This window comes from Pseudorca crassidens, chromosome 14, assembly GCF_039906515.1.
Source record: "Pseudorca crassidens isolate mPseCra1 chromosome 14, mPseCra1.hap1, whole genome shotgun sequence".
Lineage (NCBI taxonomy): Eukaryota > Metazoa > Chordata > Mammalia > Artiodactyla > Delphinidae > Pseudorca > Pseudorca crassidens.
The window spans coordinates 42,555,487-42,575,222 of NC_090309.1; the positions used below are offsets into that span (position 1 = coordinate 42,555,487).

The following is a 19,736-nucleotide window of genomic DNA, read 5'->3' on the forward strand; positions in this document are numbered from 1 at the left end:
AGGTGAAAGTCTCCTCAGGCCATTACTCCCATTCCTTGTCTCCTATCTTCCACCCCAAAAGTAACTACTGCTAGTAGTTTATTTTCCATTTACAATATTTAAAGTTTATTTCTTTATTTAAACATAAATGGTATATTAGTAAACATACCATTCTGGAACTTGTGTTTTTCATTCATGAAAATGTTTTGAGATTTTTCCATGTTAGAACGTATAGTTCTCCCTTAAGAAATAGCATTTAAATACTACTAATTTTTGCAGCAGAATATATAAAATAAGTCATGCCAAGGATGCCTTGAAGAGCTTGAACTTTTGTGAGGGTCTGTCAGAGTAATTCCATAATTAAAACAATGCTGATGGTGGTAACAGTTCATTGGCTTTCTGAGTTTTAAACATATTGAGTATTCTCCGTGAATTTGAGAGTGACGTCTTAGACTGGGCTACATGTAAACAGTGGTCCCAACATACCACATATGAGTTGATGACAGTGAGATCCATCACTCAGTCTTGAACATCTGAGGAGAATGATTGACTCATTGAATTAAGAAGACCTTATATGATATCTCTCTTTGCTCTTTGATGGTTGGTTTCCTTATTACAGACTTTATCAATGTGGAATGCTCAATTACAAATTCATGAATTTGTAAAACTACCATGAATCAGTAGTTGAATTTGAATATCTTTTCCTTAGGGACCAAGATGATATCTAGCAATAAATTTTGTGAAAATTTCTAAATCTGTAAGTTAGTTATGAGGATTCAGAGGCAAGAAACCAACTGTTTGGCTGTTAACTACACAGTCCAGTGTATCGATGGTAGGGGGAGTGAGTGTAATAAAGATGGCTTGTCTGGACAAGGGTGCATGTCTATTCATGGAAGGCTCAACTGATATTTAGGAAGTCTCCAGAAGCTTATAAGTCCAGAAAGTCCTTTTTGAATAGGTGATATCAGGAAGCCAAAGACATTTAGGCTGTTAACCAAAAGCTCAGTGTAGTAAATTAGGACAGTAAGTTTTTTGGACTTCATTTCCCTAATGTATGTAATGAGGATGCTGGAATATAAAATCGCCAAGGTTTCTTTCATGGAAAGACTTTAGCTCCTGAGGAACCTATTGGGCAAAATGTTCTTAGCCTCTTTCCTCACAATATGTGAATTAGGCAGAAAATGTTATGATTATATTCAGAAGAAATATATTATTTTGGTAAATCTATTATCAAACTATCAAAATCAAATTCTTGAAGCCCCACTGTTAGCATGAGTCATTAACGCCTTTAGATTAACTTCTCCTGAGTTTCATGGTGGGAAGTCCATCTCTGCCATGATTTAATGGAAAGATTATTGAATCTAAAATTTAGAAGACTTGAGTTTAATCTTCATTGTACAAGTCACTAAGTCACTGTCTTGAGCAACTTATTTAATATCCCTGAATCTCAATTTAATTGCATACAAAATAGACATTATAAAAAATACATACCTAAAGAACACTGCCATCAAGACTAAATAAAATAAAATGTGGAAGCGCTTTACACATGTTGTATTATTATTATTTTTTTACTTCTAAAAAAATAATGTTGGGGGTAGGAGTTTATTAATTTATTTTTGCTGTGTTGGGTCTTCGTTTCTGTGCAAGGGCTTTCTCTAGTTGTGGCAAGCAGGGGCCACTCTTCATCGCGGTGTGCGGGCCTCTCACTATCGCGGCCTCTCCTGTTGCGGAGCACAGGCTCAGTAGTTGTGGCTCACGGGCCCAGTTGCTCCGCAGCATGTGGGATCCTCCCAGACCAGGGCTCGAACCCGTGTCCCCTGCACTAGCTGGCAGATTCTCAACCGCTGAGCCACCAGGGAAGCCCTGTTGTATTATAATTTAAATAAATCCTATAAAGTCTATAATAGTGCTATACAGTCTATTATGATATTGTAAATGGAAACCAATTCAAATATCTTGTGAAAAATTCCTTCATTCCTCTGAATTCTTGTAATACCTATTTGTAATTTGCCTATAGGACTAGTGGATATTTATTTTAGTAAATAGTTAATGAATACCAACACTGTACCAAGAAATATACCAAGTGATTAGGGAGAGCAATACTTTTCAGCAGATAAGAAAGTTTTCCAAAAAAAGGTAGCCATTGAGAAGCTCTTTGAAGGAAGGGTAGAGGTTCCGTGGGGAATATGGTGGTGGGAAGTTTGAAATACTGGAAACAGCAAATGTCTTAAGTTGCAGAAAAGTTATAAAGTCCTTGAGGGCAGTGACTGTATGTCCTAATAATCTTTGTGTTGGTCCTGTTGTTGTACAACCTTGACTTTATGCCCATCGCAAAACACGTAGCCTGTCATCCTTAATAAATGAATTGCATAATTGAGTGGATGGTATGTCGTGCCTCTGAGGAGGTTCTCAAACTTCAGCCCGTGCATCGTTAACACCTGGAGGGCTGTGGTAGCACAGATGGTTGGGCCTCACTCCCAGAATTTGGGATTCCCTTGGTCTGAGACAGATGCGTGAAAATTTGCCTTTCTTAAAGTTCCCAGGTGATGCTAATGGTTCCAGGATCACATTCTGAAAACCACTGCATTATTGTAATTTTTTTTTTTTTTTTTGCGGTAGGCGGGCCTCTCCCGTTGCGGAGCACAGGCTACGGACGCGCAGGCTCCACGGCATGTGGGATCTTTCCGGACCAGAGCATGAACCCGTGTCTCCTGCATCGGCAGGCAGACTCTCAACCACTGCGCCACCAGGGAAGCCCTGCATTATTGTAATTTATATTTAACCACTGAGGCAACATTCTTGTTTTCCCCTAAGCATCCAGAATACTCTTATAATTCTTGTCAAACTTAAAGAATCTTCAAGAAGTCTAACCCCATTCTGAGGGCAATAAAAATGGTAGAGTGTATGTCTTATTTTTGCACAGCCTGCAGCCCCTTATAATGATGTTTTGCAAATACTTGGGTTCAAAAATGTAATGCACTGAGTATGATTGCAATCAAGTAACTGTGCAGTAAATATTAAGTTCTTTATTTAACCATCCCTTAGTAAAAGGAATGGATAATTACCATTCCTCAGTTAGAAATATGTTCAGGAAGTGTTGTTAAAGAAAAATTAACTTCGGTTCATTAAGTCCATCAGCAATTTTCCCTCCTTTTGCCTTGGATATTTGTGAGTGCAGTGCAGCAGAACTAAGTCTGGTGTTGACTTGAGTGTGGATTAATATACATATCCAAAAGGATTCTTGGGACAATCAAGGCTAGTATGAGCTTGTTCGGTCAGAGCTGTGAACCTAAAAACAAGCTTCCCTCCTGCCTCCAGTTGGCGCCAATTCTGCCTCCCGCCAAGCCGCATCTATTCTGGCTGACCCTGAGCTCAGGTGTCCCGAGTAGCCTCAGACCTTCATTTCTGCCCGCGGAAGGCTCGAAGTTTCTTCCCGCCAATGGCACGGGTTTCCGCCTCCCTGCGCCCTAGGCGCAGGCAGGACTGCGCATGTGCGGGGCCCGGCGGCCGCTGGTGCGTCTCCGCGGACCGAAAGCCATGGCGGAGACGGAAGCGAGCTTGCTGCGCCAGTTCCCACTGCTTCTACCCCAGAACCGGGCGAAAACCGTGTATGAAGGATTCATTTCAGCTCAGGTACTCGCCCGGGTGTTGCTCTTTCGCTAGGAGAGCCTCCTTCTGGCGGCGCAGCCCCGGCCCTGAAGTCTGTGACCGGAGGGGTTAGGGGCTCGAGTTTGTGGGGATTGAGGGGGGCGGCCAGTAAGGACTCTTAGGAGACTAGAAGTTTGAGAACCGTGGGCCGTTGCTGGAAACCCGTTCCTGGCTGTCGCCTCCACGCCTGGGCCTGGGTCGCTGCCCGGGACAGGACGCTGGGAGGCCCGCATACGCGCCCGGGCGGGGAGAGGACAGGGCGAAGGGCCACGCCCCCTCGTCCCCGCCACTCGCGGAGTTTTGCCTCGCTCCTAACTGTGTTTGTCCCACGTTTGAACTTTTGTTTTAATTGGTCAGTTTTTTGCTTGTCTTTATTCTAACATGCCCCACCCCCACGAAGGTTGGAGGCTGTTCAGAGGGGAGTCTGCGCTCCCTCATTATATTCGTGTTTCCTGCAGAAAGAACGTTTTGGAGGAAAACCTGATTTTGGCTCTCTGCCAAGTCCTGGTTACCGGGTCTCATCAGTTGGCGATGTTTTTGTAGGAAATCTTGACAACCGAAGTAATTACCTTTGCTGATGCCAAGTGGCCTCTCTTGTGGAGTTTATTACCCATAGTAAACACGTGTAGAGCTTTGAAGCTTACAAAGCGCTTTCCAAGTACAATATCTCACTTAATCCTCAGGCCTCGGAGGCAGAAAAATTTTTTAAAAAGTCATTATTCTCGTTTTATAGTTGAGTAGATCAAGGCATGGGAAAGTGGAGAGATTGTTACTTGTCCATGATCGCAACGGACTCCCTTAAACTCAGGCTATCTGATTCCACTCCTGGGTTTTCCCCCTCTACACTGCATCAAGCTACCTTAGGTGAGAATTTTGAGTATAGACTTTGCTTCCTGGCCATTACATTCAACATTGTGCCCTCTCCCTGAACAGCGCACTTACTTTTTGAGAATAGGGGCCATATTCTAGGAATTAACATGTGTTTTGAAGTTTCCTCAAAACACATAGTAATCTCTCAAAAATATTGAGTGAATTATTAAATTCACATGTTAGATGAAAATTTTACCTACCCCTAAGAATATTAAGTGTAGAACTAATCCTAATACACTGATTAAGGAAAGGTTAAAGACCATACACTTGGATTTCATTTGTTTTCAGATTCATTGTGACTCTCACAGAAAGTAGAGGTTAAACGTCATTGTTACTTCTGGAATAAAGTTAATCCACGTTTTCCTTCCCCAATTGGAAGTATTGATCTTGAATTACCTAGTTGGAAACTTTCACAGCATTTAGAAAAACTGAGGAGATGATACTAAGTTCCATTTTTATCAGAACCATGTTATACCTAATTTTAGGCATTTTAAGGAAAGTATTTTGTATTATATGTCTGTATCTGCTAAAGCCTCTTAGAAAATATGTGTAGCCATCAAAATTCAGATTAGATGAAATTATTTTATCCTGGCTATAGCTACAATTCTCATTTGTACTTGCTTTAAGCAGCTTGTTGAAATCCTAACCTAAAGATTTTATTTAACATTGTTTTGTTTTGGTGGAGCTGGTTTTGTCTAAAAATGTGTCTTGTATATAATTTCAAATTTATAGAAAAATAGCAAGGATGTAGGAAGAATTTGAGTATACTCTTTAAGGGGGTTCACCATTTTACATTTGCCCCTTTTGATTTATTATTCTGAGTCTGTGTATGTGGGTGGATGTGTACACACATTATTTCCTTGAACAGTTTCAGATTAAGTTGCAGACATAGTGTTCCTTTATTCCTGTATACTTAAGTGTATATTTCATGAGAACAAGGACATACCCATACATAACCACAATTGTCAAAATCAGGAAATTTAATCATCATATGATACCATTACCTAATCTGGAGTCCAAATTCACATTTTGTTAATGTTGCAATTATACATTTTTTATACCCCTTCCCAGCCCCTAACCATCTGATGTAAAATCTCACATTACATTTAGTTGTCGTGTCTCTTTAATCTGGAATAGTTCCTTAGTCTTTCTTCGTTTTTCATGAACTTGACATTTTTTGAGTACATGTTGGTCATTAGGTAGAATGTCCCTCAATTTAGATTTGTCTGATGTTTCTTCATCATTAAATTCAGGTTATGCAATTTTGACAGATATGCCACAGAAAGAATATTGTATCCTTTTTAGGGAGCGAGATGTCAGCAGGTGTCATTATTGATGATGTTATCTCTGATCACCTGTTTAAGGTAGCATCTGCCAGATTTTCCTATTGTAATTATTAAGTACTTATAGGAAGCTACTGTGAGGCATCAAACCCCCACCTCCCCCACCCTGTTGTAGCAGCCATTGACTCTTGTTTGAATCAGTTAATTGATGTTTGCCAATGATGATTTTCTAACTCTGTCATTTCTTCTATATTTGTTCATTGGCATTCTGTGATAAAGAGTGGCTTTCCCTTTACCATTTATATCAGGCTCATGGATTTTAAAAATAATTTATCTAATGGATTATAATCCTTACTTCCCTATTTGATGTTTAAATTGTCCCAGATTTGGCCAGTGAGAGCACATTTTTATTGATATGTTTTTAACGATTTGCATTTTCCTGTCAGCACTGTTTTAAAAGTGTCCTGTAAATACTGACATGTAGTGTTTTATCATCATTTTTTAGAACTTAATTTTAATTTGTAGTTCCCCTGCACCTGGGAGTTACTTAATAGAATATTAAAATTTTTGCTCATGGAAGGTCTTTTTTCATTTTAATTTTGTCATTTCTAGTTTTATTGCATCATGATTAGACAGTGATGTTTATAAAACGTCAACTCTTTGTAACTTAATTGATCCTTTAATTTTAAATTTTATTTATTTGTTAGTGATCTGTGTGAATAAAAGTGTTTTCTCTATTATCGGGTTCTTTCTTTTCTCTTGAGTGAGCTTTGGTAGTCTGTTTCCTTCAATGACTTTTCATTTCATCTGAGTTTTTGAATTTATTGGTTTAAAAGTTGTTTTTAATATTCTCATTATCCTTTTAATGGCTTTAGGATCTTAATGATGCTCCCTATATTGGTTACCTTTTGCTGTATTCCACACCTTAGTGGCTTAAAACAACAAACATTCATTATCTCACCTTTTTTATGGATCAGGAATTTGGATGTGACTTAGCTGGATGTTCGTGGATAAGTGTTTCTCCTGAACTTGCAGTGAAGCTGTTGGCCAGGATGTTTCTTATCTAAAGACTTGACTAGAGCTGGAAAATTTGCTGCCAAGATTGCTCATTCACATAGCTATTGACTTCAGGCCTCAGTTTTTGACTTCTGCTAGAGTCCTCAGTTCCTCACCACATGGACCTCCATAGTGTTGTTTGACCATCATTACAGCATGGCAGCTAGCTTTCCCTGAGTAAGTGATAAAACAGAGATCAAGCAGAAAGATGCACAGTGCTTTTTCTCCCCCAGCCTCTAAAGTTACACATTTACTTCTGTTTTATGCCGTTTATTAGAGGCAAGTCTCAAATCCAGTCCATGTTCAAAAGGAGATGAGGCACCAACACTTAAAGGTAGAAGTATCAAAGAAATTATTAATATATTTTATAGATATCTCCTATGCCCATTCCTGATATTGGTATTTTGTGTCTTTTTTTTCCCTGATGCATCTGGATAGAGACCTATAAGTTTATTGATCTCTTCAGAGAACCTACTTTGATTTCATTGATTTTTCTCTATTATTTTTCTGTTTCTGTTTCATTGATTCCTGATCTTAAATTTCCTAATTTGTTTGGGTGGAAGATTAGGTCATTGATAATGAGACCTTTTTCTTTTATAATGTAGATGTTCAGTGCTATATGTTTTCTTTCAAGCATTGCTTTAGCTGTATCACACAAATTTTGGTATATTTTCTTTTTTTTTTTTTTACAGTTCAAAATACTTATTAATATCTTCTTTGACCTATAGGTTACTTAGAAGAACAATATATCTCTTAATATTTGAGGATTTTCCAGATATCTTTTTGATATTGATTTATAATTTAGTCCCAGTATAATTCGTATGATTTGAATTCTTTTAAATTTATTGGAACTTATTTTATGGCCTAGAGTATGGTCTATTTTGGTAAACGTTCTGTGCATACTTGAAAAGAATGTATATTATGCTGCTCTTGGGTAGAGTGTTCTATAAATGTCAGGTCAAATTGGTTCATAACACAATTCAAGTTTTCTATATACTTACTGATTTTCTGTCTATTTGTTCAGTTAATGAAAGCGGGTGTTGAAATTTCCACCTACATTAGTCCCCCTTTATCTGCAGGGGATATATTATTCCAAGGCCCCAGTAGATGCCTGAAACTGTGGATAGTACCAAATCCTATATGTACTATGTTTTTTCCTATATATTCATACCTATGATAAAGTTCAATTTATAAATTAGGCACAGTAAAAGAATATCTAAATTGCCAGTGTCACTACTCTTGCGTTTTGGGGTCATTATTTTTTTTTTTATTTTTTTTTGCGTTCCGCGGGCCTCTCACTGTCGTGGCCTCTCCCGCTGCAGAGCACAGGCTCCGGACGCACAGGCCCAGCGGCCATGGCTCACGGGCCCAGCCACTCCACGGCATGTGGGATCCTCCCGGACCGGGGCACGAAACCACGGCCCCCGCATCGGCAGGCAGACTCTCAACCACTGCGCCACCAGGGAAGCCCTGAGGTCATTATTAACTAAAAGAAGGGTTACTTGAATACAAGCACTTAGATAGTAGGACAGTGGATCTTATAACCGAGACAGCTATTAAGTGACTAACAGGCCGATACCCTGGACAGAGTGATTCACATCCTGGGTGGGATGGAGTGTAGCAGCGTGAGATTCCATCATACTACTCAGAATGATGCCCAATTTACGACTTAAAAATTGTTTGTTTCTGGAATTTTTCATCTAATATTTTCAGTTGACCACAAGTGACTGAAACTGCAGAAAGTGAGACTGTGGATAAGGGGGGGCTACTTTATAATTTTTTTTTCAATTTCTACTTTCATTTCTGTCAGTTCTTCATATATTTTGAAGTTTTTTAGGTACATAAACTTTTAGGATTGTAAGCACTCTTGCTGAACTGACTCCTTTATGATTCTGAAATGATCCTTTTTATCCTTGGTAATAATCTTTGGAATTTATATTTTTTGTACTAATGTAGTGACTCCAGCTTTTTTTTTTGATTAGTGTGGCATGGTTTATCTTCTTCCATTCTTTATTTTATGCTTATTTGTGTCTTCATATTTAAAGGGGATTTCTTCTGGGCCTTGCTTTTTTATCCAATCTGATAATCATTGCTTTTTACTTGGGGGTTGTTTAATTAACCCTTTACATTTAATGTGACTGTTGATATGGTTGGGCTTAAATCTAGTATCTACCTGTTTGTTTTGTATGTGTTCCATGTGTTCTTTTATTTATTTTTTATATTTTCCCTATTTTCTGCATTTTACATTAATTGAGTTTTATAATTTTGTTTTATCTCCTCTGTCAGCTTATTACCTTTTTTTTTTTTTTCCCTTAAGTAGTTGCTATATTTTGTCTCTCTTTTCTGGTGTTTGCTCTAGGGTTTACAATATGTATCTTTAATTTATCATAATCTACTTTCAAGTATACCTCTTCCCTTATGGTGTAAGACTCTTACAGTAGTTTACTTGTATTTCTAATCTCCTGGTTTTGTGCTGTTGTTGCCATATATTTTATTTCTGTTTATCTTATAACCTTCCCAATACAGTATTAATTCTCTTTTAAGCAGCTGATTAGCTTTTTTTTTTAATTAATAGACTTTTATTTTTTAAGAACAGTGTAGAGTTACTGAAGAGTTGAACAGATGGTAAGGAGAGTTCCCATGTACCGTCTCCTTCCCCACACAAACACAGTTTGTCCTATTATTAACATATTAGTATGGTACATTGTTACAATGAATGAACTAATATTGGTACATTATTATTAACTCAGGTCTGTACTTTATTCATATTTCCTCTGCTTTTACCTAATAAGTTTTTTTCTGTTCTGGGTTCCCATCCAAGATACCATGTTATTATGTCTCTTTAGGCTTCTCTTAGCTGTCATGGTTTCCTTGTTTTTGCTGACTCTGACTTTATGATTATGAAATGACCTGCTTCATTGAGGAATACTAGTCAAGTATATTGTAGGATACTACTCTACTAGGATTTGTCTGATGTATTTCTCATGAATAGGCTGGGGTTATGTGTTTTTGAGAGGAACATCACAGAGTTTAAGTACCATTTCATCACATCATATTAAGGGTACACATTGTCAATATGATTTATGACTGTTGATATTAACCTTGATCACTTGGCTGAAGTTGGGTTTGTCAGGTTTCTCTACTGGGAAGTTACTCTTTTTTCCCCCCTTTCCGTACTGTACTCTTTGGAAGGAAGTCACTATGCGCAGCCCTCACTAAGGAGTGGGGAATTATGCTCCCCCTCTTTCAGGTGGAGTATCTATGTACAGTTGACCCTTGAACAATGCAAGGGTTGGGGTGCCAACCCTCATGTGCTCGAAAATCGACATATCACTTTACAGTCCGCTCTCTGTATCCATGGTTCTGCTTCTGTGGATTCAGCCAACTGCAGACGTATACAGTATGTATTTATTGTAAAAAAAAAATCCATGTATAAGTGGAACTGCCCAGTTCAAACCCATGTTGTTCAAGGGTCAACTTAATTTATCTGGAGTTCTTCTGTATGGGAGATTCATTTCTCCATTAATTCAATCATATCAGTATGGACGTATGGATATTTTACATTTTGAGTTATATTCCAATACTACTTTATTTGTTGCTCAAGTTGTTCCAGCTTTGGCACAGTCAGTTATCCTTTAAAGAGATTTTAAAAAATAAGAAAAAAGGTCTTTTATATTTACCTGTATATTTACTGTTTCTGATAATCTTGTATATCCAGATTTTTTACCTTGTTTCATTTACTTTCTTCCTGAAGTTCTTCCTTTAACATTTCTTGTAGTGCATGTCTGCTAGTGATGAATTCTTTCAGTTGTTTTCTGTCTCAAAAAATTGTTGATTTGGCCTTTTGAAAGATACTTTCACTGGGTATAAAGTTCTAGGTTGACTGTTTTTATTTTAGTGCTTTAGCAATGTTGCTTCGCTGTCTTACATTATTATGTATGAGAAATCTCTACTTTTTATCTTTATTTCAGGAGTTGTGGCACATGGGCTCAGTAATTGTGGCTCATGGGCTCTAGAGCGCAGGCTCAGTAGTTGTGGCGCACGGGCTTAGTTGCTCCGTGGCATGTGGCATCTTCCCAGACCAGGATCGAACCCGTGTCCCCTGAAGTGGCAGGTGGATTCTTAACCACTGTGCCACCAGGGAAGTCCCAGTAGCTTAGTATTGATGGAGACATTATCTTTGTGTCTGTGAACGATTGCAATAGTTTATTAAATTCCTCATTCAAGAATACCCTCTTTTGTCTGCAAAGTGCAGTTTACTTTATGGATGAGTTTTTTTGGTAGTGTTGAAGGAGGAGTTGAGTGTTTTTATTTTGTTACAGAAGATCCTAAGTCTACCATAGTTGGTACTTTTTCCTCCTAACACCCAGTTTCCAAAGGATATCTCTTTTACCGTCTTCTTCTCCTACATTTCTTATCGAAGATGAGATCCTTGACTTTTGTGTTGATAATAAGTCCCCTCCCTGTAATTAGTGCTCTGATTTACCAGAAGTGTTTATTATTGTTATTTGCACATAGTCCAGTCCCCTCTTCTGTCTTCCATGTATTTTTTTTTTTCCTGAATCCCCTAGCTCTCTAAAACGACTTGATGTGGGGGCCCCAGGGTGGAAACCACTGGAGCCCCAGGGTGGAAGACACTGGAAAGTGGTTTAAATTTTTCTTCTTAGAGGTAATTTTGAAGTTTATGGTATTCTCTTTCTTCTGATTCTGCCGAAGACATGGGATTTTTGTGGTTCTGTTTGTTCTTAATTTTGATGTATATAGTTTTTTGGAATGATATGTAGAGAGATTCAGATTTAGGCAACTGTCAGTACTTTTGTTCCCTGTAAGTCTGGAAAATCTGCTTCATGAGAGCAATTAACATTTTTTCTATGGTTTAACTAAAAAAAGATAATTTTGGACATTTTCTTGAATCAGAAAAGTATTATGGCATGTGACATGGCATTTGCCCTTTTAAAATGGTTGGATTTTGCAAATAAGGGACTTTGGAATTTTATTCTTTCACATAACAGATCAGTAGAGTAGTTTTACTATTTTTCATGTAAATTTTGAATTCCAGATTGCTCTTACACCTATGTGTGGGATGTCTGTAAAGTTAGGTTAAAGTTACTACATAATACCTTTTAGCGCTTTAATGAAATAGTGAATTATTGTTACTTGACCTTTTGAAAAGGTCAGTAGTACATTTTGTTTCATTTTTTTAAAGGACATTTGAATGTAATGAAAGTCAGAACTGCAATATTACCATGAAAGTAAAGGTTATGGGGTACATTTAATTGTGTTCCTCTATTTTTGAAACTGCTTTGAGGGAGACTGCTAAAATTCTCGTGGTAATTGTTTTTCAAGAATTTTATTACTCTTTTTCATTTTATACTGTTGGAGTAAAAGATTATATTTCTGTTTGTCTTTTTCTGCTTACCTTTGCTCAGACTTCATGTGTCTTATCCTATTTAAGGTACAAAGTTTAAGCTGCTTACCCATTCACTTTCTCAAGAAAGTAAAACTGAATATATTTCTCAGAGAACTGTCCTTCTTTCCTTGGAAAGATTCTTGAGTAAAACTTGGTCTTTTCAAATGTATAGTTAATGAATATTTAAATTAAAATAACTTAATATTTTAGGGGTTTTATTAAAGTTCTGCGAGTGTGGGAGAATTAAACATATTCTGATTTATGAAAATATTTCTGTCTATATATTTAGATTTTTTAAATATATTTTCTCTTTATTGAACTCTGGAAAATTACAAATATGAAGCCTATAATTATTATATATTTATGATTTTTTCTTCTGTATTCAAAGCAATTTGAAGGAATTTCCTTTTTATTTCCTAAGAAATAACGTTTAAATTTCTTCTTTATGTCTACATTAACAATTTCTTAGTATTTCTTATTTATGTGAGTAACTTTTTCTTTAAAAACAAAATCCTGTCTTAGTGTTTTGATTACCCAACAATCACAAAGTTTCTGACAGACATTTTTGAGTTATTTTCCCTCAAATGCACTATTCTGTTGCTTATATTTTAGCAAGTATTTGGATAAAGTTGATACCTTTTAGAAAATAAAGGAAAATGTTGCCTTTTTTATGTGATTCTGTTTGACTTCTCTTTAAGTGAAAGATGAAATGAACCTTCTTTTTTGAATGAACCTTCTTAATGTTTCCCACAGGGAAGAGATTTCCATCTTAAAATATTGCTGCCCAAAGATTTACAACTGAGGAATGCAAGGTGATGTGGTGTTTTGTTATATACTGTACATGCATCTTGGTGGGATGAGCAGTCGTTAATCTGGTATAAGCTGATTCTAGTCATCAGAGTTCTGCCTAAAATGCTTATTAATCAGTTAACCAGAAGCATTTCTGATTTTTCCACATCAGCGTGCTTTGTAAATGATTTTCCCTGGTGTTGAAGTGTTTTTCAGTGGTAACACATTCTCTAATTTATTTATTTTTTAGTTAAAGCAGTGAACAACAAGTGAGAATATTTGGAGAATACAAAAGAATTAGAAAACTTTGTTTCCAGCTTTTGACTGATGTTAATTATGTGTATGTTCAGTCGTGGGAAGACCCCCAGTTCGGTCCTGATAGAAATTAGGTGTCAACATGGGCTGTTGGTATGGACAGCCCTTCAAGGAATGTCAAGAGACAAAATTAGAAATTTAGGATTTAGGTAGCACCTAAAATCTCTTTTCTGCTCCAGAATATCTGAGGGAGGAAGAATCCAGAGACAGTTAGTAGAACTGACAGGATTTTGTGACTGGTTAGAAGTGGCAGGTAGGGCAGAAAGAGGAGTGGAGGATCCTTTTCAAGTTCCTAACTTGGATCACTAAGCTAGAGAAGAGATAACAGATGGAAGAAGTAGAAGAGGAGTTGTTTTAAGACATATCAGATGTTAAATATCAAGAGGAGATTTTTAGTAGGTAGTAGTGGTTTGGTGTGGAACTTGAGCATGAAACTTGGAATGGAGACGTATGTAGAAGTCACAGTAGGCGTAGGATTTGGGGCCATGAGTATGGATAGACTTTCTAGTGGCTGCATGGATAGAGTGAGAAGAGAAGAGAAAGCCAGTGACAGAATCTTGAGGGCATAGCAGTGTTTAAAGGACTGGTAAATAAAGAGGACCTTGGAAGAAAACAAAGGATTGACCAGAGAAGTAATAGGAAAACCTCAACAGTTGTCTCTGAAGCCAAAGAAAGAGAGGCTTAGAAAGGGAATGGTTAACAGTGCTGACTGTTGCAAAGGGATCAGGTTAGATTGCATAGGTTTCATGTAGTGGTTGAAGCCAGCTTTTATTGGAGTTTTGGGAGTGGGTAAGTGGGTAGAAAGGAAATGTAAACAGTATAAACTACTTTGAAAAACAGGAGTGGCCAGAGAAGGGTGTGTAGTCAAGGAGGAGTTATAATTATGTGGTTTTTTTAAAAAATAAGATTTGCTTGAACAAGTTAATATTACGGAGGAAAAAAAAACTAGGAGAAAATAAGTTAAGGATACCACAGTAAAGGGATAATTAGTGAATTGATGCGATTGAATTGGTGGGAAGGGGTGGAAAGCACATTTGATGAAGGGGGCTGTTGAATGAACTACTCTGCCTCTATGATAGGAGATAGCAGTGGAAATGAGGGTTAGCAGACCAAAAATGGAGGGTCATGATGGTTTGAAAAGATCATGGTTGGGAAAACTCTGAGGGGCTTTCTACTTCTAGGTAAGTAAAAGCAATTCCTAGAAGAGTTACTTACCTAGTAACATTGAGAGTGCAACTGAGGTGAGCCAGTAGATAGATGAACATTAACTTATCACTACTTACACAATTAAAAGTATGTCCTTAATCTGGAATTGAAAGAAGAATAGATTGCTACATGTGCTTTCGCAAATACAAGTTCTGTATATTATGATCAAAACTGTTGTTTTTATTTAACCTCTCTTGGAGAAGAATCCAATTCAAGAAAACTTTGCTTTGGATATGTTAAAATTTTTTTTAAAAAGTACTGTTTTGTTTGCATGTTGTTTGCTGATTGCAGTTATTTATATTTTGAATAAAATTAGTACCGACAGTTGGAAGACATGATTTTCAACAGTACCCGTGATAAAAATTTTATTAACTTGTCAGCATTATCTTTATGTCATTCTTTTCTGTGTATGTACATGTTTGAGTTAGCATACAAATAAGTTTTTTCTTTTAATTCTGAACAATGAATAAACCATGTTGTTCCATTAAAATTTTAGATTACTATGTAGTTGGCAGCTGAAAGCAATACTTAATGGATATCATCATGTAGTGCAACAGGTAAGTCCTTTAAAAGGTTTGTTTTAAGCGAGGGTAAGAAGTTACTAAATATACTATTTTAAAGACCTATTTTGCAGAGTGTTACAACTGGTTTAGTAGTTGCTGAATTCTGTAAGTTTCACCTCTATCTAGCAAATATTTTAAGGATCCATATTTTATATAAAGTGTTTCCTGTCTTAGAATCCTCAGCACATCTCCAGCCAGCATTTGTGTCGAAACTTTATTTCCATCCTTGAGACTTTAGGGTCTTCAAATGCATACACCCTATCCACCTGAATAGTGGTGGTACCAAAAAATCCCAGGACCCATTTAGGAGTTGAAGGATATCTGTGGCAAAAATGCGATTGTAGTTCAAGATTAGCAACAGAAAAGGTGAAATGGAAATCACTTAGGATCATGCATGCATATGTAATGATAGTAGATGTAAAGGCAGCATAGGTGAGATATAGGCAGGATGTATTTAGTTATTCTTTATTTTTAAAAAATTTTATAACTGTAAGTTTGTACTTTTGACATCCTTCACCCACCATCCACCTCTCCATCCCAGTTCAGTTATTCTTAATGTTTACGTTCCTCTACCTGAAAATTCCTTTAAAGATTTTTGTTTGTTTCTCTAATCAATTACTGAAGGAACTGAAAATAATGAAATGCCTCTTGTAGGAAAATAAATGGAAGTAGAACTGCCTTTCTTTTAATGCTTTATTCATTTGTGTGTTTTTCCTGATTTCCTATACTTTCTCTCTTAAAGCAGGTTATTATCTATGAAACTGACAATGACAGTTACTCTCATTTTAAAGCAGTACTGAACCACAAAGAAATACAGGAAATAAACTATTTGTAGAATGTAGGCTGTCACTGCTGGCAGTATAATTACAGCAGATTTTTAAGGGGATGTTTACATTATTTCTCCCTATTTTCTCTTCACCACCCCTTCCCCATCCACTGAGACTATATTGTATACTAAAGTTTAAGAAACGAATCTAATGAAATATCTAAATAGCTTGAAGAAAAACTGTTAATGAAGACTAATAATAATAATAAATTCTATAACAGTTTTTCTCCACCAATTCGCCAAGAGAATTCCTAGAAAAAGTTCTAATTACTTATCTCCTACCTGCCCTCCAGTTGGTCATGTAGAACCCAGTATTAGTTTCAGTCTTTGTTTTATTCCAAAGTCCAGTTCAATGTTACTATTCTTTCCTTGTATCATTTTTAACTTTAGTAAATATGGGTTGGGTGTGGTCAGCAATTTTTTTCTGTGAAGGACTGGATAGTAAATTTTTCAGGTTTTGTGGACCCTTAAGATCTCCATCATAACTACTCTACTGTGCCCTTGTAGCACCAGAGCAGCCTCGACAAGAGGTAAATGAATAGGTGTGGTTGCATTTCATTATGACTCTGTTTACAAAAACAGCTACTGGGCTGGATTTAGCCTCTGAGCTGTAGTTTGCACACTTTGGTATAATTTATTATTCCTCTCTAGTAAACTACAGGGGAAATATTGTACAGAAGAAGGGAAAGTCAAAGACTTGTTCTACAAACATGTGCCCACACAAAGCTGTGTTAAGATGTGAATCATGCCTCATGTATTGTTGAAATATCTTCGATTATTATTTTTCTTATGTAAAGACAGAAATTTACGTATCCACTTCAGAACTGTGTGGTGGTAGTGCAGTGCATCAGAAAAAGTAACAAAAGTAACATTTTGATTTCAAGCAGAGAAATGATGTAGAGATTTGTCTAAGAAAGCAATTTTAAATGAGAATTTTTTTTGCTTTCTTTAATTCTATAATAATTTTCTTTTAAGAATCAAAGATTTCTAGGAAACGGAGCCATGACACTTTAATTCATTATACTTCAGAAGTTATTTCCTTTTTGCCATTTTATTGTAACTGTTCTACCTTATTGAAAGATTGACTCTTTTTGAATGAATACGGGTTAATTGTGAAAGGACAAAATTAACAATTATAGGTAGTCTTTATTAAGGTAAAGGAAAAAAATTAAAATAGACAGTTTTATTGATTAGTTGTTAATTCATTGCTCTGACTAGATTCTTTTAATTGTATAGATTTCCTGATTTTTATGCTCCTCTTAACACTCCATTCGTACTTTTTTTTTTTTGGTAAATAGTGCTGTGGTTTGCTAGATTACTAAACTTGACAATAGTCAGTGCTGAAGAAATAGAGGAATGTGTGAGATTTTAAGTGACATTCTTACATAATTCAGTATATCTCACCAAAATCGATTTGAGGGCTTTAATTACTCTTTCAGAATGAAATTGGTAGGAATAATAGGGTTGATGACCAATACTTTAATTCTTATACTTTTAAGATGTAGATATAGCTAATACTTTTTTTTTCCATATTCACATGGACTTGGATTTTATTTCCATTTCAGCACGTGGAGTATTCATTGTACACATGAAATTAATTGGAAATGTTGTTTTGATCTAGAGAATGCAGCACTCTCCTGATCTAACGAGCTTTTTAGTGGAGTTGAAGATGGTTTTGGTAAGAATTTGTTTCCTAACACTGTCACCATATGCTGTAAATCTTGAATGTTTTTGTAATTCCTTTAAAAACTGAATGATTAGAACTTAAAACTTCACAACTCCCAATCATTAATGTCTTATTTTACTCTGTGCATAAATGCAGATGGTACTTTTCTGAAAGTAAAGGAGTAGGAATAGAACTATGTGTAAGAACCAATTTGATTGTATCCTAAACTGGGCACACTTGACACTAGTCTTGCACAGGTGGTGAAGAAACAAAATGTACTTCTGGTCTGTTAGAGAATGTCACATCTACAGAGAGATTAAAAAGTCACATAAAGATATAATACAATGTATAAATAATTTTGTATACAACTACAGATTTCTGAAAAATTTGTTAGGCTTCATTCCATACATACAGTTACATATGATAATTGATTATTCAGTTAACTATACATAAAATACTTGATTAACAGAAGAGGGAAGACTACAGGAAATACCCACGGGCCCATGACCTAACTTCAAAGTTTTGCCAATCATATTTCTTCCCCTGCTCTTTTAGGAGAAAGGAACTGGAGCATTTTAAAAGAAACCCTGGATGTTGTATCCATTTCTCCATAATATGTCAGATTATACGTCTAACACTTAAGTGTTTTTTTGTCTGTTTTAAAATATGCTGTTATAATGCCAATAAAGTTAGTGCTAATTCTTTATAGCTGCTCTGTTTGTATCAGTAGGCAAACACAGTCCACACATTATATTAAGTTGATATGTCTCTTAAAGTTTCTTAATTACTTCCTATAGCAGCGTCTCCTCTTCCCCTCACCATTTTTTTTTTCTTCTTCTCGTGCCATCTACTCATTGAAAAGCCAGATTATGTGTCCTATAAAATTTCCTGCATTCTGGATTTGGTTTATTAGATATTCATGGCGTCTTTTAACATATTCTTCTACCTTTTTTGTAATCTGGCAGTTAGATCTGAGGGTCTCCACAGAATTGGGTTCATTTGCTCTGGTAAGAATACTTTGTGCTCTGTACTTCTCACCCTGCATCAGGAGGTACATGGTGTCTGATAGTTCCTCGTTTAGAGGAGTTAAGATTGATCAATAGGTTTAGATCCATCTAATATAAAGTTTCGCATCAGTCTATCACCTACTGATTTTAGCTTCCAATGACAGTCATTGACTACATCCACTATTTCATTAGGGATTGCAAATGGTGATTTTTAAAAATCCATCATCTATATTTATTAGCTGAAAATCTTTTACAGAGAAGAATTTCCCTTCATCAGTTATTTGGTTAATTTGAGGCATAACTTATACTGGAGAGATAGGATAAATGCTTGTTTCTTTTTCCTTTTTTTAAAAAGTCAATTTTTAGAATAATCAGTTGGTGCCTAGCAACTCGAAACTAATGCTTTTTTAAAAAAAATTATTATGAACCTGTGAGTTTTTTAATATTTTATTAACTTTAGTCCATTGCAGTCATTATTCAGTGCTTAAACTGTACCATTTTTGGTCAGTGTAAGCCCCTTCATGTTGGCTCCTGAGTTCTTTTAACACAACCCAAGCTTTGCTTTATGACACCATTTGCCCCAGTTTCATTAAGTCATCCTATTTTTCAGAAGACCTATGGTTTTTTTGTAGGAAATGGTATTTGAATGCCACAGTCTCAAAACTGGAGTGTTCATTGGTATTAATTCTAGGCCTTTTCAGTGGACAAAGCCTGAAAAAAATGCTTTTTAGAAAGAAAACAATCATGAGTTCATTTCAAAATTTTCATTTCAAATTTGGCATAGGGATTTTACTTGTTTGACTTTATGCTTATATCTCTTTTTAATCTGAAAATTTTCATTTCGAATATTAACAGTCATTTTATTATGTTTTTACTTGTATGTTTCACTTACGCTTTTCCCATATCTATAAAATATTTCTTTATATTTGTTTTACAAAATTACAGTACCAATATATAGCTACTAACAACTGAAAGCAGTTTGATATTTCTTTGTGGTTCTTTTTTGAGGCCTTCTTATTGTTAGGAGCAGCTGCCACATATTCAGAGCTTATTTACTTGCTAGATTTGTCTTGAGTCCTTTTTTTAATCCTCGTAACAACCCGCTGAGGTGGAGCTTT

At 36.1% G+C, this 19,736-nt stretch overlaps 1 protein-coding gene across 3 annotated transcripts in view; it reads left to right on the top strand.

The window, feature by feature from the left end:
- The first annotated feature begins 3,468 nt into the window (after positions 1 to 3,468).
- FANCL (FA complementation group L) overlaps positions 3,469 to 19,736 on the top strand; it is a 78,519-nt gene continuing 62,251 nt past the window's right edge. For 2 of the 3 annotated variants that reach the window (XM_067704996.1, XM_067704997.1), the window contains exons 1-4: positions 3,469 to 3,612; positions 13,000 to 13,058; positions 15,053 to 15,113; positions 17,567 to 17,623. In XM_067704996.1, coding sequence (XP_067561097.1) covers positions 3,469 to 3,612; positions 13,000 to 13,058; positions 15,053 to 15,113; positions 17,567 to 17,623 — 321 coding nt within the window. The remainder of the gene's footprint in view (positions 3,613 to 12,999; positions 13,059 to 15,052; positions 15,114 to 17,566; positions 17,624 to 19,736) is intronic. The other variant, XM_067704998.1, reaches the window with a different exon arrangement.